At 44.8% G+C, this 25830-nt stretch overlaps 1 protein-coding gene across 1 annotated transcript; it reads right to left on the reverse strand.

Moving 5' to 3' along the window:
* Positions 1–15857: 15857 nt before the first annotated feature.
* On the reverse strand, positions 15858–25619 carry LOC105053751 (protein HIGH ARSENIC CONTENT 1, mitochondrial). Its single transcript, XM_010935021.4, has 5 exons — positions 25212–25619; positions 25032–25105; positions 24888–24958; positions 24695–24748; positions 15858–16272 (listed from the first exon to the last, which is right to left on the reverse strand). Exons 1-5 carry the CDS (start codon positions 25361–25363, stop codon positions 16183–16185), a joined length of 441 nt encoding a protein of 146 aa, XP_010933323.1. The 5' UTR covers positions 25364–25619; the 3' UTR covers positions 15858–16182.
* Between the last annotated feature and the right edge of the window lie 211 nt (positions 25620–25830).

Consider the following 25830-nt stretch of genomic DNA (forward strand, 5'->3'; position numbering starts at 1 on the left):
TGCTCCTAGGCGGCAGTGCCGCACGCCGTTATCAGGACTGACAGTTTTCGACAGTCGTACGGCATCTGGGGGAGCCGACCGACTATAGGTCGGTGGCTGGTTGAGGGACGCCGGGTGGAAACTCGGGGCCCCTTCGACAGCCAGTCGGGCGCGTTGCCAGAGTCGGACGTCGGACTCCATAGTGCAGCCGATCGGGAGAGGGGAGAAGGTCTGCCCGACCGATGTATCCTCGGTCGGTCGGTAACGACAGCCGTCGGTCGGTCGGTCGGCAGAGTCGGGCGTCGGTCATATAGGCCCGACTATGAGTCGGTGAAGGTCGGTCGGTATTCTCCAACAGTTGCCCCCTCCACTCCTGAGTCAGATGGTGCGCTGGCCAATGTCCTTGTTTGGGCGGCAGCGTCGGGCGAAAGGAGTGGATCCTTGCCTTATTAAATTTCGATTCTGACGACCGTACCGTGGGCTGATATGATGTTAGGCGCTTCACGAATGTCGGATGATTTGCTGGCGTCAGACGTCCTTTGTCAAATATCCCATCGGTGTCCCGTCGGTGTCAGATGTCCTGTCCCATCGGCGCCAGACGTCTCATCCCATCGGGAAGGAAAACCGTCGTTCCCGTCGCCCCCTCGGGGATGCGAAATGTCACGGCCTCTTCGCCACGTGGCAGGTGGCCATTGGGACGGGTCTGTTGGAGCGGATGGGGGTGACGTGGCTTGATCTTAGGATGGGTGCATCGAACCGTCGGGCCGAAAGATGGCCCGGATGTCGCCACGTGGTGCGATCTGGGGGCTCCTCGTTGGTCGTGCCTCCATCTCGACCGTCGGGGGGTACTATATATACAAGATCGCCTGCATCCAGGTCTCTACCCCTCCCATTTTGCCGTCGAGACTCTGCCCGCGTAGTCCCCCACTCCAGGTACTCATCTCCGTTTTCCTTCTTCTTAGGAGTTCTCTCTTTTTCTTCTGAGGGCCTTCATCGTCTTCATCATCTTCTTCCTTGCCTTCTCACAGTCTCCTTCTTTTTCTTTATTTCTTGTCTTCTGTTTTGGTCCATGGCCAGAACATCTCCAAGAGGAGGTCGGTCGGGAGATCCGACTGACGATCATCGGTCGACCCCGGAGGTGGAGGTCTCTTCACTTTCGGGGCCGAACGTCGATCGGCTCCGAGAGCAATATTGCATCCCGGAGCAATTTCGGCTATTCGCCCTCGGTGCCAATGGTCGGGTCAATAGCCCGCCTGAGGGCCAGGTGGCGTTCTACATTGAGGACCTCCGGGCCGGTCTTCGCTTTCCGATCTCGGAGTTCGTCCGGAACGTACTTGACTATTACGGGCTATGCCCGGTGTAACTCGCGCCGAACTCGGTTCGGCTAATAGTCAGTTTTGCTCTACTGTGTCGGCTTTTGCCGACTGACCCTCGAATTTCCCTCTTTCGAGCCTTCTTCATCCTCCGACCCCACCCTAAAGTCCGAGGGTGGTGGTACTTTAATCCTCGGAAGGGGCTTTCTTTTATCACCGGTCTTCCATCGTCCATTCATGGATGGAAGAACCAGTTCTTTTTTGTATCTTTTTCTATTCCTTGGGGGTTTCCTGTCCGTTGGGGGGACCCCTGAACCCAACCGAACGAGAACAGTCGGGTGGAAGCCGAGGATCGGGAAGACTTCCACCATCTGAAAGATATTTCGGTGCCGAAGCAGAGGGAGCTCGTCACCGAGCAGGCCCTGTACGACGCCGATCTCAGCCCGATCCCTCGCTTAGGTCGGTTTTCCGTTTTCCTTCTCCTTTCTTTTTTCCTTTCCTTTATGGTTCTGACCATCTGTCGTCGTTTGCAGATATGCCTCCGAGGTCGAGACTGACGGCAGCCGATGTACGGCAGTACGCCGTACGAAAGAGGTCGGCACAAGGGGCCGGGCCGTCGCGGCCTCCCAAGAGGCCCCAAGTAGCTCCGCCGAGCGAGCCGACTGGGTCGGAGGCGGAGCCCGTCATCGCACTGTCGGCGCCGACGGTGCTCGTCGAAGTCCCGTTCGAGGGACCGTCGGGCGAGGGCGCAGCCTCGCCCGAGAGAAGGGCGGCCGAGGAATCGATCGACGGTGCGCCGGCTGCTCAGCCGGCAGAGGAGGATCTGGAGGAGGCGCGCGAGCCCAAGCAACCCGCGCCTGCTGTTGCCGCGCCTTCGGGGGATACTCGATCGGGCTCAAGCTTGCCGTCCTTCTCCGACATCAGGGCCTGGATGTCCGACCGAGGGAAGGCCCCGATGGCATCCGACGATGAAGGAAGGTCGACCGGTGGTGGGGTGTCGACCGACTTCTCACTTTTCGAAGGTGCTTCGGGCCTGTCCAACCATGACTTGGCCAGAAAGCTGTGCCAAGCGCTCCTTCTCCCGGCCGACATTGAGGCCATGAAGAATCAGCGGATCTCCGATATGCTGTCTTCATTCTACCCGATGATGATCCGGGTGAGTTTCTCTGTTCTTTGTTTTCATAATTGTTTGAGTTCGGTCTTCTAACGGTCGGTCTTGTTTTGTGCAGCTGGTTTACAACATATCCGAGCTAGAGGTCGGATATCGAAAATTCGATGATCTGCGCGCGGCTTGGAGAGACAAGGTCGCGGCCGCTGAAGCCGACAGGGTCATTCTGGTGGACCAGCTGCAACAGTCGATCGATCGGGAGGGCCGACTTGAGGGGGAGGTCTCCCGACTCACAGAGGAGGTCTCCCGACTCACGGGCGCCCTGGCGACTTCGGAGTCTGAGCTGCAGTCGACCCGGGACGACGCCAAGAAGTCCCGAACCGTCCGTCGGCTTCGGCATGAGAGGGACAGCTTCGCCAATGAGCTGAAGGCCGAACATGAGCAGCTCCGAATAAGTCTCGGGAACCTCGCTAAGGCCGAAGAAAGTTTGTCCGTCGCCCAGGCCGACGCAAACATCGCAAGGGCGGAAGCGGAGTCGGCGAAGGAGGCCATGGGTCGGGCTGTAGAAGACTTCCGTGACTCGAAAGAGTACCGGGAGGAACTTCTGGAGAGCGGCTTCCTCTCGTACCGAGTGGGGTACGAGGATGCTCGGAAAGTCATTCGAAGCTTGTACCCGGAGCTTGACCTCGACAGCATCGTTCTATCAGAGTCGGAGGCCCCAGCTACGGAGGAGACGGCCGACCCATCACCGGGAGGTCTCACCATCAGGGCGAAAGCCGAAGAAAATACGGAGTAAGCCACCGAAGATCAAGCGGCCCCGACTCCTGAAGCCCGAGCAGATTCACCGACCGCCCCCAATCTCCGCCCAATGGAAGAGGCCGATTCCGAGGGCTAGTCGGTCTTTCACTTTTCTTTACTTCTGTTTACCATACTTGTATTCGGGCTTCGGTCCAGTTTTGTAAACTTGACCCGAACTTCAATGAAATCAAAGTCAAAGTCTTTTGAACTTGTGCTTTTCTCCTTTGTATGTCTCCCTTCTTTCATGTGTCATGGAATGCTTTTGAACACGTAAGTCGCTAGCCCGATAGATCAGTTAGGACGTTCGGTAATGCGTGCCGCCACGAAGGCAGAGCAAATCCTGACTTTGGATCAGCCCCCGACGGTCGAGGGCTTAAGTCGGACGTCCGTCGCCCAGTTGTGACTCGGGCATGTTCGTCGGGTCGAAAGCCGACCGACCATCGGGCAAGACCCGATGGTCGGATCATTTCATGGGGTCTGGCAGTCGAATATCTTCCGACGCGTTCAGTCGAATGGTGTCCGACGCGTTTAGTCGGGGAAGCGATGATAAGTCGAATCTCGATACCCTTACGTCGGGTACTTACGTCGCGCCGCGTGATAGACGGTGGTAAGCCGAATATCCTTCGACCGACTGTAGCTCGGTTGGTGAGTCATGAATGCGACAGTGATCACGTCGTGTGATAGACGGTGGTAAGCCGAATATCCTTCGATCGACCGTAGCTCAGTCGGTAAGTCGCGAATGTGACAGCGATCGCGCCGGCGTTTTGCCTTTCTTGGTCGGTGCTGAGTCGGCGAGTTAGCCGATCGTTTGGCCCAAAAATTCGACCGTAGAAGGAGTGTAACTCCCATTGTCATTGATATTTCGGCCCTTGTAGGTGTCCGATGCGTCGTCGGCAATCGGGCCGTCGGTTCCCAGCGGGACGTTAAGTCCGAGTCAGGATGTCGGGACTCGTACTCTTTGGCGAGCGCCGACCATCAGTCGAAGAGTCGAGATTCCAGACTCCGAAGCTTAAAACTAAGTTCGTATTCCAAATGGAGAGATACAGAGTTCACTGATAGTACAACCTCAGATTGTCGGCATTCCATGTTCGTGGGATGGCCGTCCCTTCTAGGGTCTCTAGCCGGTAAGCTCTTGGCCCGTAGGTGTCTGCTACCATGTAGGGCCTTTCCTAATTCGGAGCTAGCTTTCCTTGGTCTAGAGGCTTCAAGACATCTGCCTTTCTTAGGGCTAAGTCCCCAGGCCTGAAAAGCTTTGGCTTGACCTTGGCGTTGTAATAGCGGGCTACTTTCTGTCGGTAAGAAGCCATGCGAAGTTGAGCCTCGCTCCGAATATCGGGGAGGAGGTCTAGGTTGGCTCTCCGGCACTCAGAGTTGTTCGGCTCTTGATACTGCTCGACCCTAGTCGATGGCAGTCCGATCTCGAGCAGTATCATTGCCTCCGTCCCATAGGCCAAACTGAAAGGTGAGTCTCCGGTCGAAACACGGGGGGTTGTCCGGTAAGCCCACAGGACGGAGTTCAACTCCTCGATCCAGAGGCCTTTGGCTTCATTCAGTCGGGTTTTGAACCCATGTAGTATGGTCCGGTTGGTCACCTCGACTTCACCGTTGGACTGTGGGTGCCCGATCGAAGTCAGTCGGTGCATGATGTGAAACCTCGTGCAGAAGTCTCTGAAGTCCTGTTTGTCGAACTGTCACCCATTGTCGGTGATAATGGTATGCGGCAATCCGAACCTGAAGATGATGGACTTCTGGACGAAGTCCTCCATCTTTCGCTCGGTGATCTGCGCCAGGGGCTCGGCCTCCACCCACTTGTGAAGTAGTCGATGGCGACGACTATAAACTTTCTTTGGCCAGATGTCGGAGAGAAGGGACTGAGAATGTCGACCCCCCACTGGGCGAAGGGCCATGGGGCGACAATAGGAGCGATTTGGCTGGCTGGTTGGTGTTGTATGTTGGCGTACTTTTGGCATGGTTCACACTTCCGGACAAGCTCAGTCGCATCCTTCCTCATGGTGGGCCAGTAGTAACCCTGCCGCAGGATCTTGTAGGCCAAGGATTTGCCCCCCAAGTGACTCCCGCAGATCCCTTCGTGCACTTCTCTGAGTGCGTAGTCTGCGTCGGTCGGTCCCAAGCACCTGAGCAGGGGAAGGGAGAACGACCTTTTGTAGAGTCGGCCATCCATTATCACATATTGGGAGGCCGACCATCAGAGCCGCCTGGCCTCCGCGGGATCTTCAGGGCTAATCCCGTCGGTCAGGTACCGAACAATCGGATCCATCTAGCTTGGTTCGGTCGTCAGTTGTAGCACCTCCTCGACCTTGTCGATGCTCGGCTGCTCGAGATTCTCCACGAACGTTCGGCCCAAAGCGTCGTAAGCTGAAGTTGCCAGCCTGAAGAGTGTGTCGGCCCGGGCATTCTCCGACCTGGAGATATGGGAGATCTCAAAATATCCGAGGCGCGCCACAAGATCCTTCACTTTCTGAAGATATTTTGCCATAGCTGGATCTCGCACCTCGAATTCGCCCTTGACCTACCCCACGATCAGCTGAGAATCAGAGAATATCCGGAGGCTGTCGATCCCAAGTTCCTTCGCCATCCTCAAGCGGGCGAGGAGCGCTTCATACTCGGCTTGATTATTGGAGGCTTTGAAGTCGAATCGGAGGGCGTACTCAGTGACTACCCCCTCCGAATTGGTGAGCAGGAATCCGGCCCCGCTCCCCTGAGCGTTTGAAGCTCAGTCGATGTGCAGTACCCAGGTGGACACCGGGTCAGGCTCGGAGACCGCAGCTCCTCCGGGGTTCTCGCCTTCCGATCCTTGGTCGGTCGTCGGGCATTCTGCGATGAAGTCGGTCAGGACCTGGGCCTTTAAGACAGGTCGCGGTCGGTACTGTATGTCGAACTCGCTGAGCTTCATCGCCCACTTTGTCAGTCGTCCTGATGTGTCGGGCCGGTGCAATATCGCCTTCAGGGGCTGGTTGGTGAGGACCATAATGGCATGCGCTTGGAAGTATGGGCGGAGTCGTTGTGCGGAGATGGTCAGGGCGAAAATCATCTTTTCTGTCTCCGAGTATCGAGCTTCAGTGCCGCGGAGCACTTTGCTGGTATAGTATATAGGTTGATAAATTCGGCTCTCGTTCTCTCGGACGAGCACCGAACTAACCGCCTCGGAGGAAGTGGCCAAATAGAGATACAGTGTCTCCCCGACCTCTGACTTCACAAGCAACGGTGGAGAAGTCAGGTACCTCTTCAGATCCTCGAAGGTCCGTCGGCACTCATTCGATCAAGAGAAGCCCTTCGCCTGCCTCAGGATCTTGAAGAACGGGAGGCATCTTTCGGCCGATCGGGAGATGAATCAGCTGAGGGCGATGACTTTCCCATTCAACTGCTGGACCTCCTTCTTGGTGTTCGGGTGTCGCATATCGATGATTGCCTTTATTTTCTCAGGGTTAGCCTCGATTCCACGTTGAGAAACGAGAAACCTGAGAAACTTCCTCAAGGTCACTCCAAAAGCATACTTAGTCGGATTCAGCTTCATTCGATGTTGTCGTAGAGTGCGAAAAGCTTCTTCAAGATCTCGAACATGATCTGCAGCCTGCGCACTCTTTACCAACATGTCGTCCATATATACTTCCATATTGCGTCCGATCTGGTCTTTGAAGACCTTATTGACGAGTCGTTGGTAGGTAGCTCCGGCGTTCTTCAGTCCGAAGGGCATCACTCTGTAGCAGTAGAGGCCCTTGGGGGTCACGAAGGCAGTGTGCTTCTCGTCTTCGGGCGTCATTCGGATCTGATTGTACCCGATGAAGGTGTCCATGAAGCTGAGCAGTCGAAATCCAGACGTCGCATCCACCAACAAGTCGATCTTCGGAAGTGGAAAGCTGTCCTTTGAATAGGTCCGATTCAAGTCGATGTAGTCGATGCAAATCCTCCACTTCCCGTTGGCTTTCTTCACCATGACAATATTGGCGAGCCAATCGGGATATGTAGTTTCTCTGATGAAGCCTGCCTCGAGTAGCTTGTCCACTTCTTCGTCGATGGCCTTCTGTCTTTCAGGAGTAAATGACCTTTTCTTCTACCTCACCGGCCTCATCGTTGGATCGATGTTGAGTCGGTGCGTTATTGTCTTCGGGGGGATGCCCGACATATCCGCTGCCGACCAAGCGAATATGTAGATATTGGCCTTCAGCAGCTCCGCCAACCGTCGTCATTCTGGGTCAGGTAGTTGAGACCCGACCCATACCTTTCGGTCGGGATTCTCCGCTATTAAGATGGGAATGAGCTGTTCGGCAGGTTTTCCTCGTTCTTCCTCCTCCCATTGGTCTAGCTTGTCGATCGTCAGGGAGCCCTTCAACTCCTCGCTTTGAGCAGAGATCTGGAAGCATCGACGAGCGAGCTGTTGGTCTCCGCGCATCTCTCCGACTTCATTTTTGGTCGAAAACCGAATCAGGAGATGATACGTCGAAACTATCGCCTTGAGGGCGTTTAGTCTGGGTCTTCCAAGTATGGCGTTGTAAGCCGAAGACACTCGGACGACCGCAAAAGTCAAATGGACTGTGCTTTGTCGTGGTTCGGTGCCAATCGTCACGGGTAGAGTGACTTCTCCTTCCATAGTGACAGCATCCCCAGTAAAGCCTATCAAGGGCGTAGAGACCCTCTCGAGTCGATCGGTCGATAGTCGCATCCGGGAGAAGGTCAAGTAAAACAAAACGTTCGTTAAACTTTCATTATCTACAAAGATTCTTTTTACGTCATAGTTCGCTATTGTTGTCGAGACAACAACAGCGTCGTCGTGGGGAGTTTGGATGCCCCGAACATCTTCTTCTGTAAAAGTAATTATGTCGTCCGGGCGTAGTTTTTTCATTGGCTCCCCTCCAGCAGACGTCCCCGGGCCTAGTCGTTTGGAAATCATATTGAGGACCCCGGCCGTAGGCTGATTAGTCGTCGCTTCTTCAGTCGGCTGGGGTCATCGGTCGGCAACGGGTTGAGTCGGCGGGTTCCTCTGAAATTTATCGAGATATCCCCAGCGGATGAGAGCTTCGATCTCATCCTTAAGCTGGATGCATTGCTCGGTATTGTGGCCGTGGCCCCGGTGGAATCGGCAGTACTTCCGTCGGTCGAGGTCCTTTGCCTTCAAAGGCGGAGGCCGTCGCAGGTACTCTTCTCCTTCGATCTCCATCAAAATTTACGCACGAGGAGCAGAGAGAGGAGTGTAAGAGTCGTACCTGAGGCGTGTCGGCCTTGGGCTCCGCCATCGGGGCGACCTCTGGTTCCATTGTGGGGGTGAGACCCGACTGTCGGTCGGGGGCCTGCTAGGCACGGCAGGGTCCCGACCCTTCCTTCGCTTCTCCTTCGGGTCCTTAGGCTCGGCCAGACGCCGGTCGGAAGCTCTTTCATCCGTGCGCATATACTTGTCTGCGCGCTCCAGCAATTCAGCGTACGTTTGGGGGAGAGTCTTGTCCAGGGAGTAGGTGAATCGGGATGCCCTCAGCCCACGCTTCATGGCCGAGATGGCCATGTCTTCATTGAGGTCCCGAACCTCAAGCGTAGCCGTGTTGAATCGCACCACGAAGTGTCGGAGCGTCTCGTTTTCTCCTTGTTTGAGAGAGAAAAGGCTGTCCGAAGTTCACGGTGGCTTCCGGCTGGTGCTGAAGTGGGTCACGAAAGAGTGCTCGAACTGTCCGAAGGAGTGGATACTTTTCGATCGAAGATCGGAGTACCAGACCCTGGCAGCTTTGTGGAGCGTGGCAGGGAAGCCGATGCATAAAAGAGTGTCGGTCGCCCCCTGGATCGTCATGAGAGCTTTATAGCTCTCCAGTGGTCGATTGGGTCGGTGGAGCCGTCGTAAGGCTTCACGTACGGCATCTTGAACCGACTGGAGATCAGTTCATCGAGGATGAGTCGGGAGAGAGGTTGGGCGGTCTGAAAGTCAACGTCGTTCGAGAACTTCTGCCCGTCCACCTGCAGCTGGGCAAGCCGACGGTCGATTTTTTTGAACCTGTGTTCGTAGTCGTCGATCCGTCGGTGTTGGGAGACCCCAGGAGTGGAGTCTTCGGAGGAGTCCGAGAGAGAGACGGACGGCGTTCGCGGTCGCTTCTCCTTCCTTGCTCGTTCCAGCTGGGAGGGAGAAGGCCGTCGAGACCGATGGGTGTCGCACCGCGGCTGCCTCTCCTCCTCTCAGTAGGAGCACTGTGGCAGGTGCTCCTGCGGAGGCGACAGAGACCGATGCGGGCGTCAACGGCTACTCCTGGAGGGCATCGGACGTGCCGTCGGTTGCCCGGCCGGTGAAGGTGGCAGTCGGACCGGTTGTTGCTGAAGGCTTTTGATCGCGTCTGTCAGCACGGTCATCTGCCGCACGATCGCTGCGATCTGCGCCTCCGTGGTCAACGCGGGGTGCGGAGAGCTAGGTTCCGCCATAGAGGGTGGAGGAGAGGCCTCTTCCCGGCGGGAAGAGCGCCTCGCCGATCCAGTGACCCTCGACCGCTGAGCTCTTATCTTTGTCATCTTGGATCCCGTGGGGGTTACAATCCTTGGTGCTGTCAATGAAGCACTAACTTGTCACTGTGTCCCCCCTACCTGGCGCGCCAATCTGTTGTGGCCAATCCCCTCGCCGCCTGGTCGCCGGGAACGAGCACCTGCAAAAGAAAATTCGCACTGACCGGAGGTGGCTCCGGTGGGGACTCTCCGATGGTCAAGTCAGAGAGGAGACTAGGCAACAGTGAAAAGAAAACAAGGAGCTCAACGAGAGAGAGAGAGGATGTGCTGGAGAGGAGGAGTTCAGGGGTTTTGAATCGACCTCTAGCACTGTTGCCTTCCTCGATATATATAGTGGAGCATGGTATGGTGCCATCATTAATGGCGTGGACAATTGAAGAATTGTCAAGTCACTAAGGACTGTCAGAGTCGCCGTGAGGGTGTCAAATCACCGTAGGGCTGTCAAATCGCTAGGGTTGACCCATGCCTTAGGTGGGATAATGTCCCTAGGCGGCAGTGCCGCACGCCGTTGTCAGGACTGACAGTTTTCGGCAGCCGTACGGCATCTGGGGGAGCCGACCGACTATAGGTCGGCAGCTGGTTGAGGGACGTCGGGTGGAAACTCGGAGTCCCTCCGACAGCCAGTCGGGCGCGTTGCCAGAGTCGGACGTCGGACTCCATAGTGCAGCCGGTCGGGAGAGGGGAGAAGGTATGTCCGACTGACGTATTCTTGATCGGTCGGTAACGACAGCCGTCGGTCGGCAGAGTCGGGCGTCGGTCATATAGGCCCGACGATGAGTCGGCGAAGATCGATCGGTATTCTCCAACAATACTCTTTATCTCTCGTACCCTCTCCTCATTGCTCGTCTCTCTTTTAGTCATTGCAATTACTCTCCCTCACACCATCGGCCCCCTTCTCACTGTCAGCCTCCTTTTGCCTGCCCTCTTTCCCTCCTTGGCCCCTTTTCCACTGTTTGATCCATCAGGTGTTCACCATTGATGATTTATGGTGATGCAATTAGAGCCATGTGCTAGTCATCCTAATGCAATATCCAACACAAGCCAAACCTACTCATTTCTGTATTGATAGTCTTGTTATGATTATAGTCCATTCTACGTCAACAAGAGGGAACCTACCTTTATTTGGGAAGAATACAAGCAATGGAAATGAAGAAACCCAAAAGGAAGAATCCATGGAAAGAACATATAGATGGGGATGTCTCATGGTAATTTTTCTTGCTTTCTTTTCTTGAACTAATGGTAGAATTAGATGCATCTAAAACCATCTACATCTCTTCACATACTATAAGAATAGTTGTTTGAGCGTGAATCAACATTCACAATTGCTAGAGGAAACAAAACGCCTAATAGGTAGATTCGATAAATTAAATTAAATCGAATCAAATTTTTTGGATCAATTTGAACCAAATTTCATTTTAGATTAGTTTAACATTGATTTTAATTTTAAGAAACTAATTTAAGTCAGTTTAGTTTCAAAATATCCTTAAACTGGCTTGACCAGAATTGTCTACATCCCTAAATAAAATAATATAGCTTTATGATGGTACTCCTTTATATTATTTTATCAGAAGGCAACATATATCTTAACCGCTCAACGGATGAGGGTATTTAGAAAATTTTGCTCTTGATAGGATAGCAACTCATTAAATACACATTACCAATTTCCCTTATTTTTTATTATTTCCCTTATTTTTTATTATTTTCTCTTAAAATAAGGATTATTTTAATAATTTATATTTCAACTTGGTTGAATCAAGTCAAATCCGAAGTGGCTCAGCCGGCCTCCATTTTCTTAATATTTTTAAAGAAAATATTTTGATATCTTCTTTCCAATCGTCTTCTATCCAATTGAAAATATTTTAATATTTTTTTGAAACTTTAGGTAATTTTTCTCAGAGATGTAGGTGCTAGTCGGCAACAACAGTTCTACTAAAGAGGGAGAGGGGGAGGAAGTAAAGGTGACGAGCAAGAGAAGCAAGTTGTTGAAATAATTCAATCTACCTCCGATTTTGACTATAGATCATCTTTATAAACACAGTATGCTGACCCACAATCAGTTAACCGACCAACAGTTAGATATTTTTGACCATCAACAGACAATCACGACAACTCAGTTAATATTCGACGCATGATCATCGACATATCAGAGTTACCGACCGATGCTCATTCAGAACTTCATAACTACCGACATATAGTCGGCTTATCTTCCCACGATCACATAAGATCGTAATATGTGGAATCTATATATCTAACCGTTATAAACAATTATCTACTACGTGTCACGGAACAGCCCATTAACTCCATGATTATGACCCAATAATTTAGTGTCATAAAAAGTAGGATCACGTGCTCGACGGTTACATCTGAATTGTCTATAAAAGGGAGGTAAATGAATAGCATTGATAAGATACTTCTGGATTGAGATTCTACTATTCAAAATTTTTATCTATTTTTCATCACTCTCCACTAACTTAAGTATCAGAATGTCCCTATCAGATATAATTCTGATCAGTGAGGACTTCTTTTGCAGGTGCTCTTCTTCGATGATGGGCGCAATAAGAAATTGGCCGCAATAGGAACGAGAGTGAGGATAGCCCTGAAGGTGATGCAATAAGGAGTAGGAGAAAGAGGTGATGGAGCTAGGAAGGTGTGGTAGAGCTGGGCGTGATGGAGCTAGGAATATGAGAAGGGTCTTATCAAAACTATGAAGAAGGGGAAGAAGGAGGTGGTGACGTGATGGAGCTAGGAGTAGAAGGGGTTTGCTAGAGCTAGGAAGAAGAGAGAGAAGGAGGCAATGGCCAAGGGAGTTGGGCATAGAAGAGGCTTGATAGAGCGAGGAAGAAGGGGAAGGAGGTAGTAGCATGATAGAGCTAAGAAGAAGCAATCTTATTGGAGTGGGCTTTAGATTGATAGGGACAGTGGAGCCAACACCATCGTAAGTGAGGCTAGGGTGGTGAGCCACTATAGTAGTGGCTTCCTCCTCCCCTATCTCTAGCATCGTCGTTGCTATCACTGATAGGTCCCTCCTCACTCACCTCCTTAACATCGGCAAGTCCATTTGACCACTTTTCTACTTTGGCCTCAACCTCGTCAATGCTATGCTTCTTGCCTCCTTTGCCTCAGCCCCTCCTCCTCCCTTGCCTCAGCCCCTCCTCCTTAATGACGACCTAATCCCTCGGCACCTTGTGTGATCCAATCTTCTGATGCCATCATGCGGTGTCATCATTGGTGATCTTAGCATCCCTCACCTCTTCATTCATGTCCTTAGCCTTTTCTCCTCCTCTGAGCCTCCTCCTTTCAGTTGCTTCTATGCCCTCACCCTCATTGCCACCCGTTGGGGTAGATAAATCTTCATCGCCTAGCCGATTATCTCTCCTCCTCACCTCCTTATCAACTAAGTATGCAACGACTATTTCTCTTCCTTATTTTCATGTCGACTAAGCAAACAATATTACGGATCAAGCCGATTTAGATTGACAAGACCTGACAAAGTCGGCACTTGACCGACTTGATCCGATGTATAATCGATTATTGGCTGATGATGATTCGACATATAGTCAATATTTGACCGATGATTTCCTCGGCATCATACCGATTATTCAAATCCTACAGATTTGGATCAAACGATAGTTATCCGGCACGAATATTAACTACCTACGAACGTGGAGTATAATTGATATTCATGAGCGGTCCATTACTTGGCCTTAATGGCAGTTGATGAGGTAACTATATAGTAAACACTATAACTCCCACATCCTTGAATATTCGGGGATGGAAGGCACATAGTAATAGCTTTCCTTGCGCTATATAAAGCGGTAAGCAATGAGGAATCAAGTAAGTTATACTAATTAGAAGCTTTTAGGCTCTCGTTTTTTGGTTCTTGACTGTTCTCTTTCTCCAACTAACTTAAATATTAGAGGATCCCTCATCGGATAATTTCTGACAAAAATTTTTTTTTTAATAAATTTTCTGGCATCCAACATTCGGATGCAACAATTCAACTTACCGCCGATCATCACATCAGAGATTGGCAGCAACACCACCCACCTAGTATCAAGCATTAGGGTTGAGGGTGGAGAAGGAATTTGGAAAGAGCACATGTAATTCCGTATAATTATCAGACCTATCATTCATTTTAATATGAAAATGATTCTGTAAATTGAGATATTTAGTGTACCAGCCATGTACATAATGGACTGCAATCGATTGTCCCGATATCATCAGAGCATCCATGCTAAATGGGACGGCCAAGAATAGGGCAGCAGTGATCGGATAAAAATGCCTTTTGAGTACAGACGGTCGGTAAAAGCATGGGTTTTCTGGTCTTTTGTGAAATCGCCGGAGTGCTCCGGGAGCTGGTTTGTCTGTTTTCGGTGCTGTTGTTTCGACGAGGAAAATTCGGGCCTCCGCCCTTCCACATGACAAGTTCCCACCAGATGCTGACGTGGCAATCCAGTACACAAATTCTCGCGAATCAGATCACCTCCTTTACGTCTTGGGAAAACTTTTCCTGTGTTACGGGACGCGCTGGTGCTGATGCGAGAGACACGTGGGCTGTTGCTGGAAGGGGTACGGAGGACGTCGGCTGCTGGTAAACTAACGAGGGCCACCGAAGGTACGATCAAGAATCCGGTCCAGTGCAGAGAGAGATGCGTGACGCTCCAGGCAAGAACAAAAGAGGGCGACAAATGTCTGAGAGATTCCCCGGCTTTATCTTTGAGCAACAGGAGGGATGTACAATATGGGCAACTTGGTTAACCATCCAACGTGGCAGGAGGTCATTGGAGCAACGCATGGTGGTCCTTGCGGTTCACATGGTGCCAGATCAATCATGGGGAAGCATGTTTTCTCAATGATTATAATAATGGCTGTCATGCCTTGCAGTTTTGGCTCCCGCTACAGCCCATGGGGAAATAGGCAACGAGAAGGACCCTTTGAGGTGAGACAGCTTATGATATGCTCCATGAAAGCCAGAAATGGTGCAGCTTGCATTTTGCAAATCATGGTTAATAACAAAGAAGGTCCGGTTCTAGACTCCTTAAGTATGATCTATGCACCTGTTCTCAAAAGGAAAGGGTGTGAAACAATATTCTTTGCTGCAATCACTAAAAAAGAATGGGATAATTGAGTCCGCTGTCAGGTATGAATAAAGTGAAAACAAAAGTGGGATATAATTAGGTTAAAATGGTACAACTACCATGATTTTAGTGGAAGTCAATGGGTAGAGACAACCTAGCGATTCCATTACACTAAAGTAGACGACCGGTCCAAAGGACAGGCATCTAAAGTCTTAAAACACGCATATTTTAGATTCATGATGAACCCGCAATGCAACAAGAAAAGCCCTTGGACGTCCTCCAAGACACTTACCAAAATAATGAGATAAGACTCTTATATACATGATAGAAAGGAATGAGCACGACATCGAATCTTGCAACATGGAGCAGGTGATCTCCATGGAGGTATTCTCAAATCTTACTCAAGCGCCAGCATGAAGAGGGAGATGAGCTTTGGTGACAAAGCCCTAGGATCATGAACAGAGCGAGCCAAGATGTCTAAACTCGAGAGTAGTTCGAACCCAAAGGGCTAGATCCATTTGTTTTTGAGTTCAGAGAGCTAAATCCTGCACATGCTTATTGAGCTTGGAGGACTAGGCTCTTGGATGTACGAAGTCAAGGGGCTAAATTGGAGTGGCTTTCACTTAGAAACTTGCTTCATGGGTTTTACGGGGTCCAATTTAGACTTCTATGCACCTCTTTTTTGAGCTGTACTTAGGTTTTCAAATGTCAGGTTCAAAAGGATCACATATATCATCCTCTTCTTCTTCATGATATTCAGCTTTACCTTCTTTGCATTTCTTTGTTACCACCCACGTGTTCAGGGAGCAAAATCAGCCAGCTAATGGTTTGGTGGGACTTGGAGATTTTAAAGATTTGGCTTCATTTTCCATGCTGCTACAAAGAATAAGAACTCTGGCTTGGATGGACAGAGCTGGAGTTTAGTTTCATCATCATCATCATCATCATTTTGGATCTTTGATCTCCTTCCGTATGAAGAGAAAGAAAGGGAATCATATATAATAATCAAATGTAAATTTCTTAGGGAACAAATCTTTGCTGGAGCACTGTGAGCTTTAACAATCATGGATTTTAGGCTTACTAACATGATTGAATTTAATGTACAAATTCCACTCAGAAACAGTCAGTAGCACGGTTACAGTATTTCAGAATCAAAATAACACAAAAATCCCCAACATTTGGAACAACAACTGGGGCTTAGCATGGCAATTTGGACCAGTTGTCAACGATCCTTGCACTATAAACTCATGTAGTTTATCTTAATCAGTGCTCACTGCTTGCATAAATGTCAGCTAATGAACAATATTAAAGTCAAGAATAGCACCATAGATATTCTTAGCTAAATATTTGCTTCAATATTATTTTATTTCTTTAGATGTATATATATGAACCAAACTTAAACGTGACATGAGCACTACAGCTCTTCTTGAGGCTTCTTCACGGCAAACCCATTCTCTACCCATGCAGCATAACCACCTCCCATGTTCTGCACGTGCCTGAAACCCTGCAATTTAATTGAAAACACCTCCTCAATTTCATATAAAAAACAAAATCATGTAACTCCACTCCAAAAGAATGACCATGTCTGTTGGCACCACAGAGCGAGCTAAGGGTTACTTTACTTTCTCATTTTGGTTTCTTTACCAAAATCCACTGCAGTTCTATAGATGACTTAATTTTCTGGTCAAATTCCAAGGTCATTGGATCTATAATAGATTAGTATATAGTTTAAATTACATTTATGGTTAGCAGATCAATTTTCTCCGAGTGACATGAACTACCCAAAAAAAACTTGCATGGGAGAGCTCTTCTCGTAACTTGTCACATACTTTTGCGGTTCCTTATAAATGTTGTGACCTATGAGATAATACCTTGTGAAGGAGAAAGAGAATCAAGCTTGACCTAGGCTTACCTTGGTGCGGAGGTTCTTAGCACAAATTAACATATAACAAATCAAAAGGAGAAATAACCTATAAATGTAGACAATTTTCTTAGGCTATCTTTATAATAGCCTACTCAGATTTTTAGTATGTTTCATTCGAGACTCGTTTGGTTTGCGAGAAGAAATTTTCTTCTCAAGAAATTATTTTCCGAAAAATTATTTTCTGCAAATAGAATTTTGATATGTTTGATTGAGTTGGAAAGTGACTTATTATAGAATGACTTATGTTTGGTTGAGCATCCATTTTTTTGAAAAAACAGTATATAATACCTATTATACCAGATATAAAACCATACCTTTTGGCTCTTAAACTTTATATAAATAATAATATTATATTTATATTAATATAAATATAATATTATCATTATTATAGTATAATATTAAATCATAATAATTTATTGTATTAATATGATACTAATATATATTAATATAATATTAACATTTTAAAATAACAAATTTATTAATATAGATATAAATATAATATTATATTAATATAAATATTAATGTATTACATAAATATTATATTAATTTTAATAAAAATATTATATTAACATAAATATTAAGATAATATTAAAATATAATAAATATTATAATATTAATATTCAATTTTTTCATTCTAACCATTATATAACTATTTAGTATTCCATCATAACTATCTATTGACATTTTATAAAATTTTAGCCGTGGATCGTAAAAAGATATTTTTGGAAACAAAGAAGAGCCATCACTTCACATCCCATGAGAGGTCCCAAAACCCACCTTCCCTATGGATTTCTACTTCCCATGAAATATGGGAAGTGCCTTCCCATGGAAAGAGATTTTTCCATTCTCTCTCTTTTTAAAACTTCAACCAAACAAGAGAGGCTTCCTCTCTATTTTTCAGAAATTATCTCTTTCCTCCTCTGCTTCTCGTGAACCAAACGAGTCTCTAATGATATAATAAAGTCTAGTCATGGCTCTTAGCTTGCTCCATAACTTCTTTCTTCTCTCAATAAATTGGTCGACCTAGCATCCCGTTACATCAAAAAAGAAGAAGAAGAAAAAAAACCACCCAAAGGTCTGGACATAGATTTAACATCTTTGGAATATCATGTTTATCCCTTGGGAAAGAGTCATCGTTTCTTAGTAGGAGACCGCAAGTCTACCAAAAGCAGGTTCTTTGTGGACAGATTCCCCTTGATGCATTAGTTCCACCTCTAACCTTTAAAAAAAAAAAAAAATTCATACCACTATTTTATTATTTATGATTATATCTAGATCTTGTTATAATCTTTTTGGGCTTACATTGTTTGAGATTTTTTATTTCATAAAACGGGTTGAGCATGTAGCCCAATTAATTGTCCTGTGAGCCCAAGTGATCCAATGTTGTGGTTGGGCTTGTAAGATGTGGTATAAAAATGTAGGGCCTATATTGTTGGATACCCATTATGGATGGGTTCGTTAAATTATTATATATAAGCTGGGTCCCCTCTCCTCTCAAGACACGAGACAATTGCTTGCCCCATCAATAGCCGTCCAATATAGACGAGAAGGAAAAGAAACCCTAGATCTAAGATGTGTGCGCGTGTGCATGTTGTTGTCAACTTGCAGGTAAATCACAGTGAAAGCTAATCAACTATGGATTCAAGAGGTATGTTTAAACTCTTTATTATTAATTGTCGATGTTCTAGATTTAGTATGGCTTTAATTTAATTGCTTACAAATGGTATCAGAGCCATACCATACTGGATCTAGAACCCTATGTTTTGTTGTTTAAACAATTAATAGTTTAAGGGTTGGCAAAACAATTTTTTCCATGTAACTGAATAATTTTTGTAAGTTTCCTCGCTTAGTTTACTTTTTGAAATTTTTTGAACCTGAGGCATGGACCTTTTTTTTTTCTCTTTTGGTTGATGTTTGCTTGTTTTCGTCATTTATGGGACCTGTTATCGTGCATGAATTGCATGTGGTATTGCTTTTTGGGTTGAGCCACCATGGAAGGGTTCAAAGTTTTTTGGAAGTCCCTGCGCATGTTACTCGATATTATTCCACTGCTTGAGATACACTAATTATTTAGTTTTTTTTTTTAGCATATTTTCGGATTTAATGATGATGTTCACTCTCTTTGATTTGTTCTCTAAAATTATGTACTCTCAGTTTATTTAAGGAGAAATAATTATAACAACTAAATTAATTATGGGTATAATTGTTATTCCATGTGGGACAGTTTTATTAAAGAGGTGGGTGATTGCTGCCACAGTGGCTCATTCGCTAAGTTAATAGAATTTTTTCATGATAGTTTCAGAATGTTCTTGCTTCTTGAATTATTGCATTCAATTGCTCACCCATAGGGAGTTATTGTGTGTTTTAATTTGAGAAAACATGGAGTAATTTATTGAATGTAATGGACTAAAGGGTCTATCTGCCCACAGGTGTTAGGCTTTTGAAATCTGTTTATTTCATTAAATTGCTTGTTTCAAGGATTTTCATATTGCATGTTACATTCTCTATCCACGGGGGAGTTTATGATGATGCACCTTGGGGTCCTTGTGAGAATATATTATATTCTTATTTTTTGATTATTGCCCATATTGTAATTATTAATTGTGCTACCATTATTTTTCAGCTTCATGTACGTTTTCTGTCAATAATCAGACCTTTACTATTGAAACTCTGACTGGAAATAATTACAAGAGATGGAAAGAGGATATTGAGATGGCTTTTATCATGATGAATATTGATACGACCATACGAGAGAGTGAGCCTGCAAAACCTACTGTTGAAAGTACAGTCAAAGAAAAAGCCCTGTATTAAAAATGGGATAGGGCTAATCGTTTGACTTTGATGATGATGAAAAGGTCAATTTCAGAAACCCTTGTTCATGGAATGCCAACCACTTCTAATGCCAAAGAATTCTTTAGTACCATTGGGGAAAGATATGTAGTATCTGAAAAGGTTGAAATTACTGAACTTTTAGAGAAACTTATGGGTATGAAATATGATGGGATGGGTGTCGTTAGGGAGCATATTTTGAAAATTGTCAACATTGTTAGACAACTTGAAAACCTCAGTGTCCCTTTCAATGAGACTTCTATTGTTCACCATTCTTTGATTTCCTTACCTAGCCAGTTTGCTACTCTCAAAACTTCCTATAATGCCCAAAAGAAAATCTGGGATGTGAACACCTTAATATCCATTTGTACCCAAGAAGAACAAAGGATGCGACGGGAGAATGGAGGGAGTGTGAATTTAGTCACTCAGCCACGTCCTAAGAAGTTTGGACCTAATAAGAAATTTAAGCTCAACAATCATAATAGTCCCAAAAAAGAACCTGATCAGACTCACAAAGTTCCAGGCCCTAAAGTTATTATCAAAAAGGATAATAAATGTTGGTTCTGTCAAAAGGAAGGTCATAGAAGATCTGATTGCCCTGGCTTTAAAACTTGGTTAGCAAAGCATAAGAAACAAGAAGGTAATTTACTGGCTCTTGTTTGCTCTGAATCCGATTTAATGGATGTTCCTTTAAATTCTTGATGGATTGATTCAGGGGCATCTATTCATATTACTAATTCCTTGCAGGAGTTCAAGAGCAAACGAAAGCCAAGTGAAGATGAAGTCAAACTTTACGTTGGAAATGGAGTCCAAGTAGAAGTCGAGTTTATAGGGACAGTTGAATTGAAATTAAAGTCTAATTTTTCTTTGATTTTGGAAAACATTCTTTATGTACTGTCCGTGAGGCGGAATTTAATTTCCTTGTCAAAATTTGACGAGTGTGGTTTTTCCTTTAATTTTAATAATGATATTTTTGAATTAATTTTTAAATCTCAAGTTGTTGGAAATGGTTTTAAATGTGATGGTTTGTATAGATTAAATCTTGAGTCTAAACCACTTACCTCCTTGCATATTAAAAATATGGATACCAAAAGAGCTTTGATTAAAAAAAATTCTTTTAAATTGTGGCATAGACGTCTGGGTCATATTTCAAAAGAAAGAATTGATAGACTAATAAAAGTTGAAGCTCTTCCTTCGCTTGATTATTCGGATTTTGAAACCTATGTCGATTGTATTAGGGACAAGTTGATCAAGTCTAAAAGAAAAGGATCCACTCATTCTAATGATCTTTTAAAAATAATTCATACAGACATTAGTGGACCTTTAAAATCGATCATACGTGGAAATAGATACTTTATCACATTTATTGATGACTATTCTTGTTTTGGTTATGTATATCTTATCAATAATAAATCTCAAGCTTTAGAAATTTTTAAAATTTATAAAATTGAGGTTGAAAAGCAATGTGGTAAAGCAATTAAGATTGTGAGGTCTGATCGTGGTGGTGAGTATTATGGCAGACATGGTGATACAGGATAATTTATTGGGCCGTTTGCCAAATACTTACAAGATTGTGGTATTGTTTCTCAATTTACTATGTCTGAAACTTCTGAATAAAATAGAGATGGCTGAAAGACGTAATCGCACTCTTAAGGATATGATTAGATCCATGATGAGTAGGTGTGATCTTTCTGAGTTCCTTTGGGGTGAAGCCCTTAAAACTGCTATGTATATTCTCAACAGAGTACCTAGTAAATCTATTTCTAAAACTTCTTTTGAATTGTGGAAGGGATAGAAGCCTAGTTTTAACCATTTTCATGTTTGGGGTTGTCCTGCTGAGATGAAAATCTATGATCCTTTAAAGTCAAAATTGGACCCTAAAACCACCTGTTGTTATTTTATTGGTTACCCAAATAACTCCAAAGGTTATAGATTCTACTGTCCTACTCGTGGTACAAGGATTGTTGAGGCTATTACTGCTAAATTCTTGAAAAATGATATGAATGATTGTGGATGCTCTCATGTTAGAAATGTGATTTTGGAGGAACATCTTATCATGCCCATACCTATTGTACGGGAGAGAGTGATTTTTCAGCCTACTGAATTAGTGGGGGAGGAGCAACAGCCACATAAAACTGTGGAGCCACTTGTTGTGCCACTTCAACCAGTTGAGGAGGCTCTTGTTAGATGTTCTCAAAGAGCAAGGAGGCCTGCATTGACAGATGATTATGTTGTTTATATGGGAGAGGCTGATTATGATATTGGGAATGCTGTGGATCCAGTCTCTTGTAATCAAGCCATGTCTTGTCCTCAATCTTCTGAATGGCTTGATGCTATGAAAGATGAAATCCAATCTATGTTTCACAATGATGTGTGGGAGCTTGTGGAACTTTCTTGTGGTTTTAAACCCATTGATTGTAAGTGCATATTCAAAATCAAGAAAGACCCTAAGGGTAAAGTAGAACGTTACAAAGCTAAATTGATGGCAAAGGGGTTTACTCAAAAAGTGAGCATTGATCATAATGAAACATTTTCTCCAATCTCATCTAAGGACTCTTTTAGAATTATTATGGCACCTATAGCACACTTTGATTTAGAACTTCATCAGATGAATGTGAAAACTGCTTTCTTGAATGAGAGCCTTTCAGAAGAAGTTTATATGTAGCAACTTGAAGGTTTCAAAGAGAGTGGTAAGGAACATAAAGTATGTAGGTTAAAGAAGTCTATATACGGTCTCAAACAGGCTTCTAGGCAGTGGTACATTAAATTTGATGAGGTTGTGACATCTTTTGGGTTTGTCAAGAACAAGATTGATCAGTGTATACAACTCAAGGTCAGTGGGAGCAAATTCATTTTTCTTGTCCTTTATGTGGATGATATTTTGCTTGCTAGTAGTGATATAAATTTGCTTCATGAGACTAAATCTACGCTTTCTAAGATCTTTGATATGAAAGATCTTGGGAAGCATCCTTTATGTTGGATATTGAGATTCATAGGGACAAACTTAGAGGTGTTTTGGGACTTTCTCAAAAAGCTTATATTGAACGTGTTCTACTCAGATTTAATATGAAGGGTAGTAAGCCTGGAAATGTGCCTATTATAAAAGGTGAAGTACTTAGTAAAAAAAGTTGTCATAAAAATGAGATTAAGAGAAAATCAATGGAAAATATTTCTTATGCCAGTGCAGTTGGGAGCTTGATGTATACTCAAGTTTGTACTAGACCGGATATTGCTTTTGCTGTGAGTGTGCTTGGCAGGTTCTTATCAAATTCAAGGATAGATCATTGGGTGGCTGTAAAGAAAATGATGAGATACTTGCAGAAAACTAAAGACTTTATGCTTGTTTATAGAAAGTCTGATAATTTTGAAATCGTTGGCTATTCTGATGCAGATTATGCGGGTTGTTCAGATGATAGAAAATCAACTTCTGGTTATGTTTACATGATGTGTGGAGGGGCTGTTTCGTGAAAAAGTGTAAAACAAACTCTTGTTGCTTCTTCCACTATGCAGACAGAGTTTGTGGCTCGTCATGAAGCAGCTAGACAAGCATTGTGGTTAAAAAATTTTGTTTCTGGATTATTGGTTGTTGATTCCATCTATAGGCCAATGTTAATCTACTGTGATAATAGTGCAGCAGTGTTCTTTTCGAAGAACAATAAAAATTCTAGTGGCTCCAAACATATAGAGATTAAATATCTTGCAGTCAGAGATATGGTTAAAAGAGGTGATATTGTTGTGGAGCATCTTGCGACTGAGGCGATGATAGCTGATCCATTAACCAAGGGTGTCCAACCAATTATTTTTAAGAAACATGTTGAAAACATGGGTATTTTGGGGTCTTTTGATTTACTTGGTTAGTGGGAGTTATATATATTATGTAATTGAATTTTCAGACTTGTTGACTTTATATTTTGGATGATATATGCATAATGATATTTATCATTAATTTATTATGTGCACATAATGATTATTATTTTTTGTTACGCCTGTGCATAACTGGTTATGTTGTTTGTGTTTATTTGTTGATTATATTAATATCTTGAGAAATATATTGAAATTGTCTCCTTGGGGATATATTATGGATTTCGTGAGAAACCATGGAGGACCATAATAGACTTAGCATAAAGGGGATCACGTATTGGCATGCTTTGTCTATTCTACATTTATCACATCTATTTATGGTCATGCCAATAAAATTGCTGGCTTTTGTGATCATGGTTGGATTTATGACATTAATTGCATAATAATGGCCATGATTCGAAGTTGGTATTCTTATTGGACCAGATCATGTTCTTTAGGATGTTCTATTGGGTCGTGTTGTTAGTGGCCATTGTTGTTGTTGTTCAATCCGAGAGTTATTTTCTAAAAATTGAGTTTTTCAAAATTAAAATAGCAATCAATGTCGCCCAAGTGGGAAAATGTGAGAATTTTTTTGGGCTTACATTGTTTGGGATTTTTTATTTCATAAAATGGGTTGAGCATGTAACCCAATTAATTGTCCTGTGAGCTCAAGTGATCCAATGTTGTGGTTGGATTTGTAAGATATGGTATAAAAGTGTAGGACCTATACTGTTTGAAAACCATGATGGGTGAGTTCGTTAAATTATTATATATAGGCTGAATCTCCTCTCCTCTCAAGACACGAGACAATTGCTTGCCCCATCGATAGCCATCTAATATAGAGAAGAAGGAGAGGAAACCTTAAACCTAAGACATGTGCGTGTGTGCATGTTGTTGTCAACTTGCAGGCAAATCACAGTGAAAGCTAATCAACTATAGATTCAAGAGGTATGTTTAAACTCTTTATATTAATTGTCGGCATTCTAGATTTAGTATGGTTTTAATTTAATTGCTTACAGATCTTACAAACAACTCAAGAAAACAAGAGGGTTTCATCCTACATGTTTTTGAAATTACTTCATATTTTTCTTCTTGTGTCTTGCAAAAAAAAAAAAAAAAAAAAAAAAAGAAAGACAGCGACAAACAGTCTCCCAGAATTCAGGTATGCTTCATGGTCTAATGTAATTAACTGCTATATTTTTTAAATCAAGAGATGATCGGATGGGTAGGTGCGATGGAGGCGCCAAATGAGAGATCTATACTTGAATCGCACCCTCCACATGCACGATCCAGGTTAAATTTATTGATAAGAAGCAGGGAAGAAACCACTCACGGCGTTGAGAAGATCCGCAGCTGCTTGGAGGGACCGCACTCCGCTCAGACATCCCTATCCAGGAGAAAGAAAACAAAAAAAAAAAAGCACAATTATCTTTTAGCCATTTGAAGCATGGAATTTATTTCCATATGAAAGGAGGAAAAGAAATTAATAATAAACGAGTGGGAAAATTCAAGATAAGCTAAGCTACCACAACTATGTGATCATCCTTGTCGCAGACCAACGACACCTGCTCCACGAACTTGGGATTTTTCTCCTTTCCTGATCCACATAATCACAATTTTAATGACATCAAAGAGATAGATCCAAAGAAGAGAAATTAGCAGAGGCTTACCTTGTGGGGTGAAGAAGAGATAGGGGACATTCATGGCGTTCTCCAAATGGCCCTTGTAGAATTCCTCGACCGTTCTAAACAAATTAACAAAAAATTTTAAAGATAAAGAGTAGGGGGGAAAGAAGGAAAGGGGAGGAAATCCAAACGAGGAAAGGAGGAAGGGAGAAGAGAGGGAAGCACCTGACGTCCAAGTAGCGGTGGCCGGAGGACACGAGGCGTTTCGCGGCGTGGACGTCCACGGTCGCAACTGCTTCCGAGCTACTAGAAAGAGGCGGCCACAGGAAAAGAAGAAACAAGGCGATGGCCTTGCAACACCGAAACCATGAAGCCATGACACTATTCTTTGAAGCTGGGGATCGAATTAGAGATTAAGAAATAACCGAGCGAAATTGGGAGAGGGAGAGGGAGAAGAGAAATAGAGATTAAGGGGCCAAAGTAGAGGGAAAGGAGACGAGAATGAAAAGGCCGGGAAGGGAGGGTCTGTGGGTGCCGCCGTTGGTTTTCCATGCCCTGGTTTTCCTCTCCAACGGCACCGACGGGATAGAAAGGTCCCATGGTTCCATATTTCAGGGTTCTTTTTCTGTGGGCAAAAAGGAGAGGCCGTCCGTCCGGTATTCTTCTTTTAGTTGGAGGAACGTAATGGATTAGGGCAGAGGCAACATCATTTACACTTTGATGGATCAAGAAAAGGGGATCCCCCAAGTTTCTAAAATTTTTGAATTCTAGAAATATATTTTTTTAAATTAAAAAATTGGTATGCCCAAAGTTCAATAGAAGACACGCAAGAAAGAGGCAAGAT

The sequence above is a fragment of the Elaeis guineensis genome, chromosome 11 (genome assembly GCF_000442705.2).
Source record: "Elaeis guineensis isolate ETL-2024a chromosome 11, EG11, whole genome shotgun sequence".
Lineage (NCBI taxonomy): Eukaryota > Viridiplantae > Streptophyta > Magnoliopsida > Arecales > Arecaceae > Elaeis > Elaeis guineensis.

Bases quoted from the DNA above. Each gene is read 5' to 3' on its own strand.
- LOC105053751 (XM_010935021.4), bottom strand. From the start codon at position 25,363: ATGGCTTCATGGTTTCGGTGTTGCAAGGCCATCGCCTTGTTTCTTCTT. The intron at 25,106-25,211 runs GTGCTTCCCTCT...TAATTTGTTTAG, and splicing joins CACCGCTACTTGGACGTCAG to AACGGTCGAGGAATTCTACA. The intron at 24,749-24,887 runs GTAGCTTAGCTT...TCTCCTGGATAG, and splicing joins AGGATGATCACATAGTTGTG to GGATGTCTGAGCGGAGTGCG.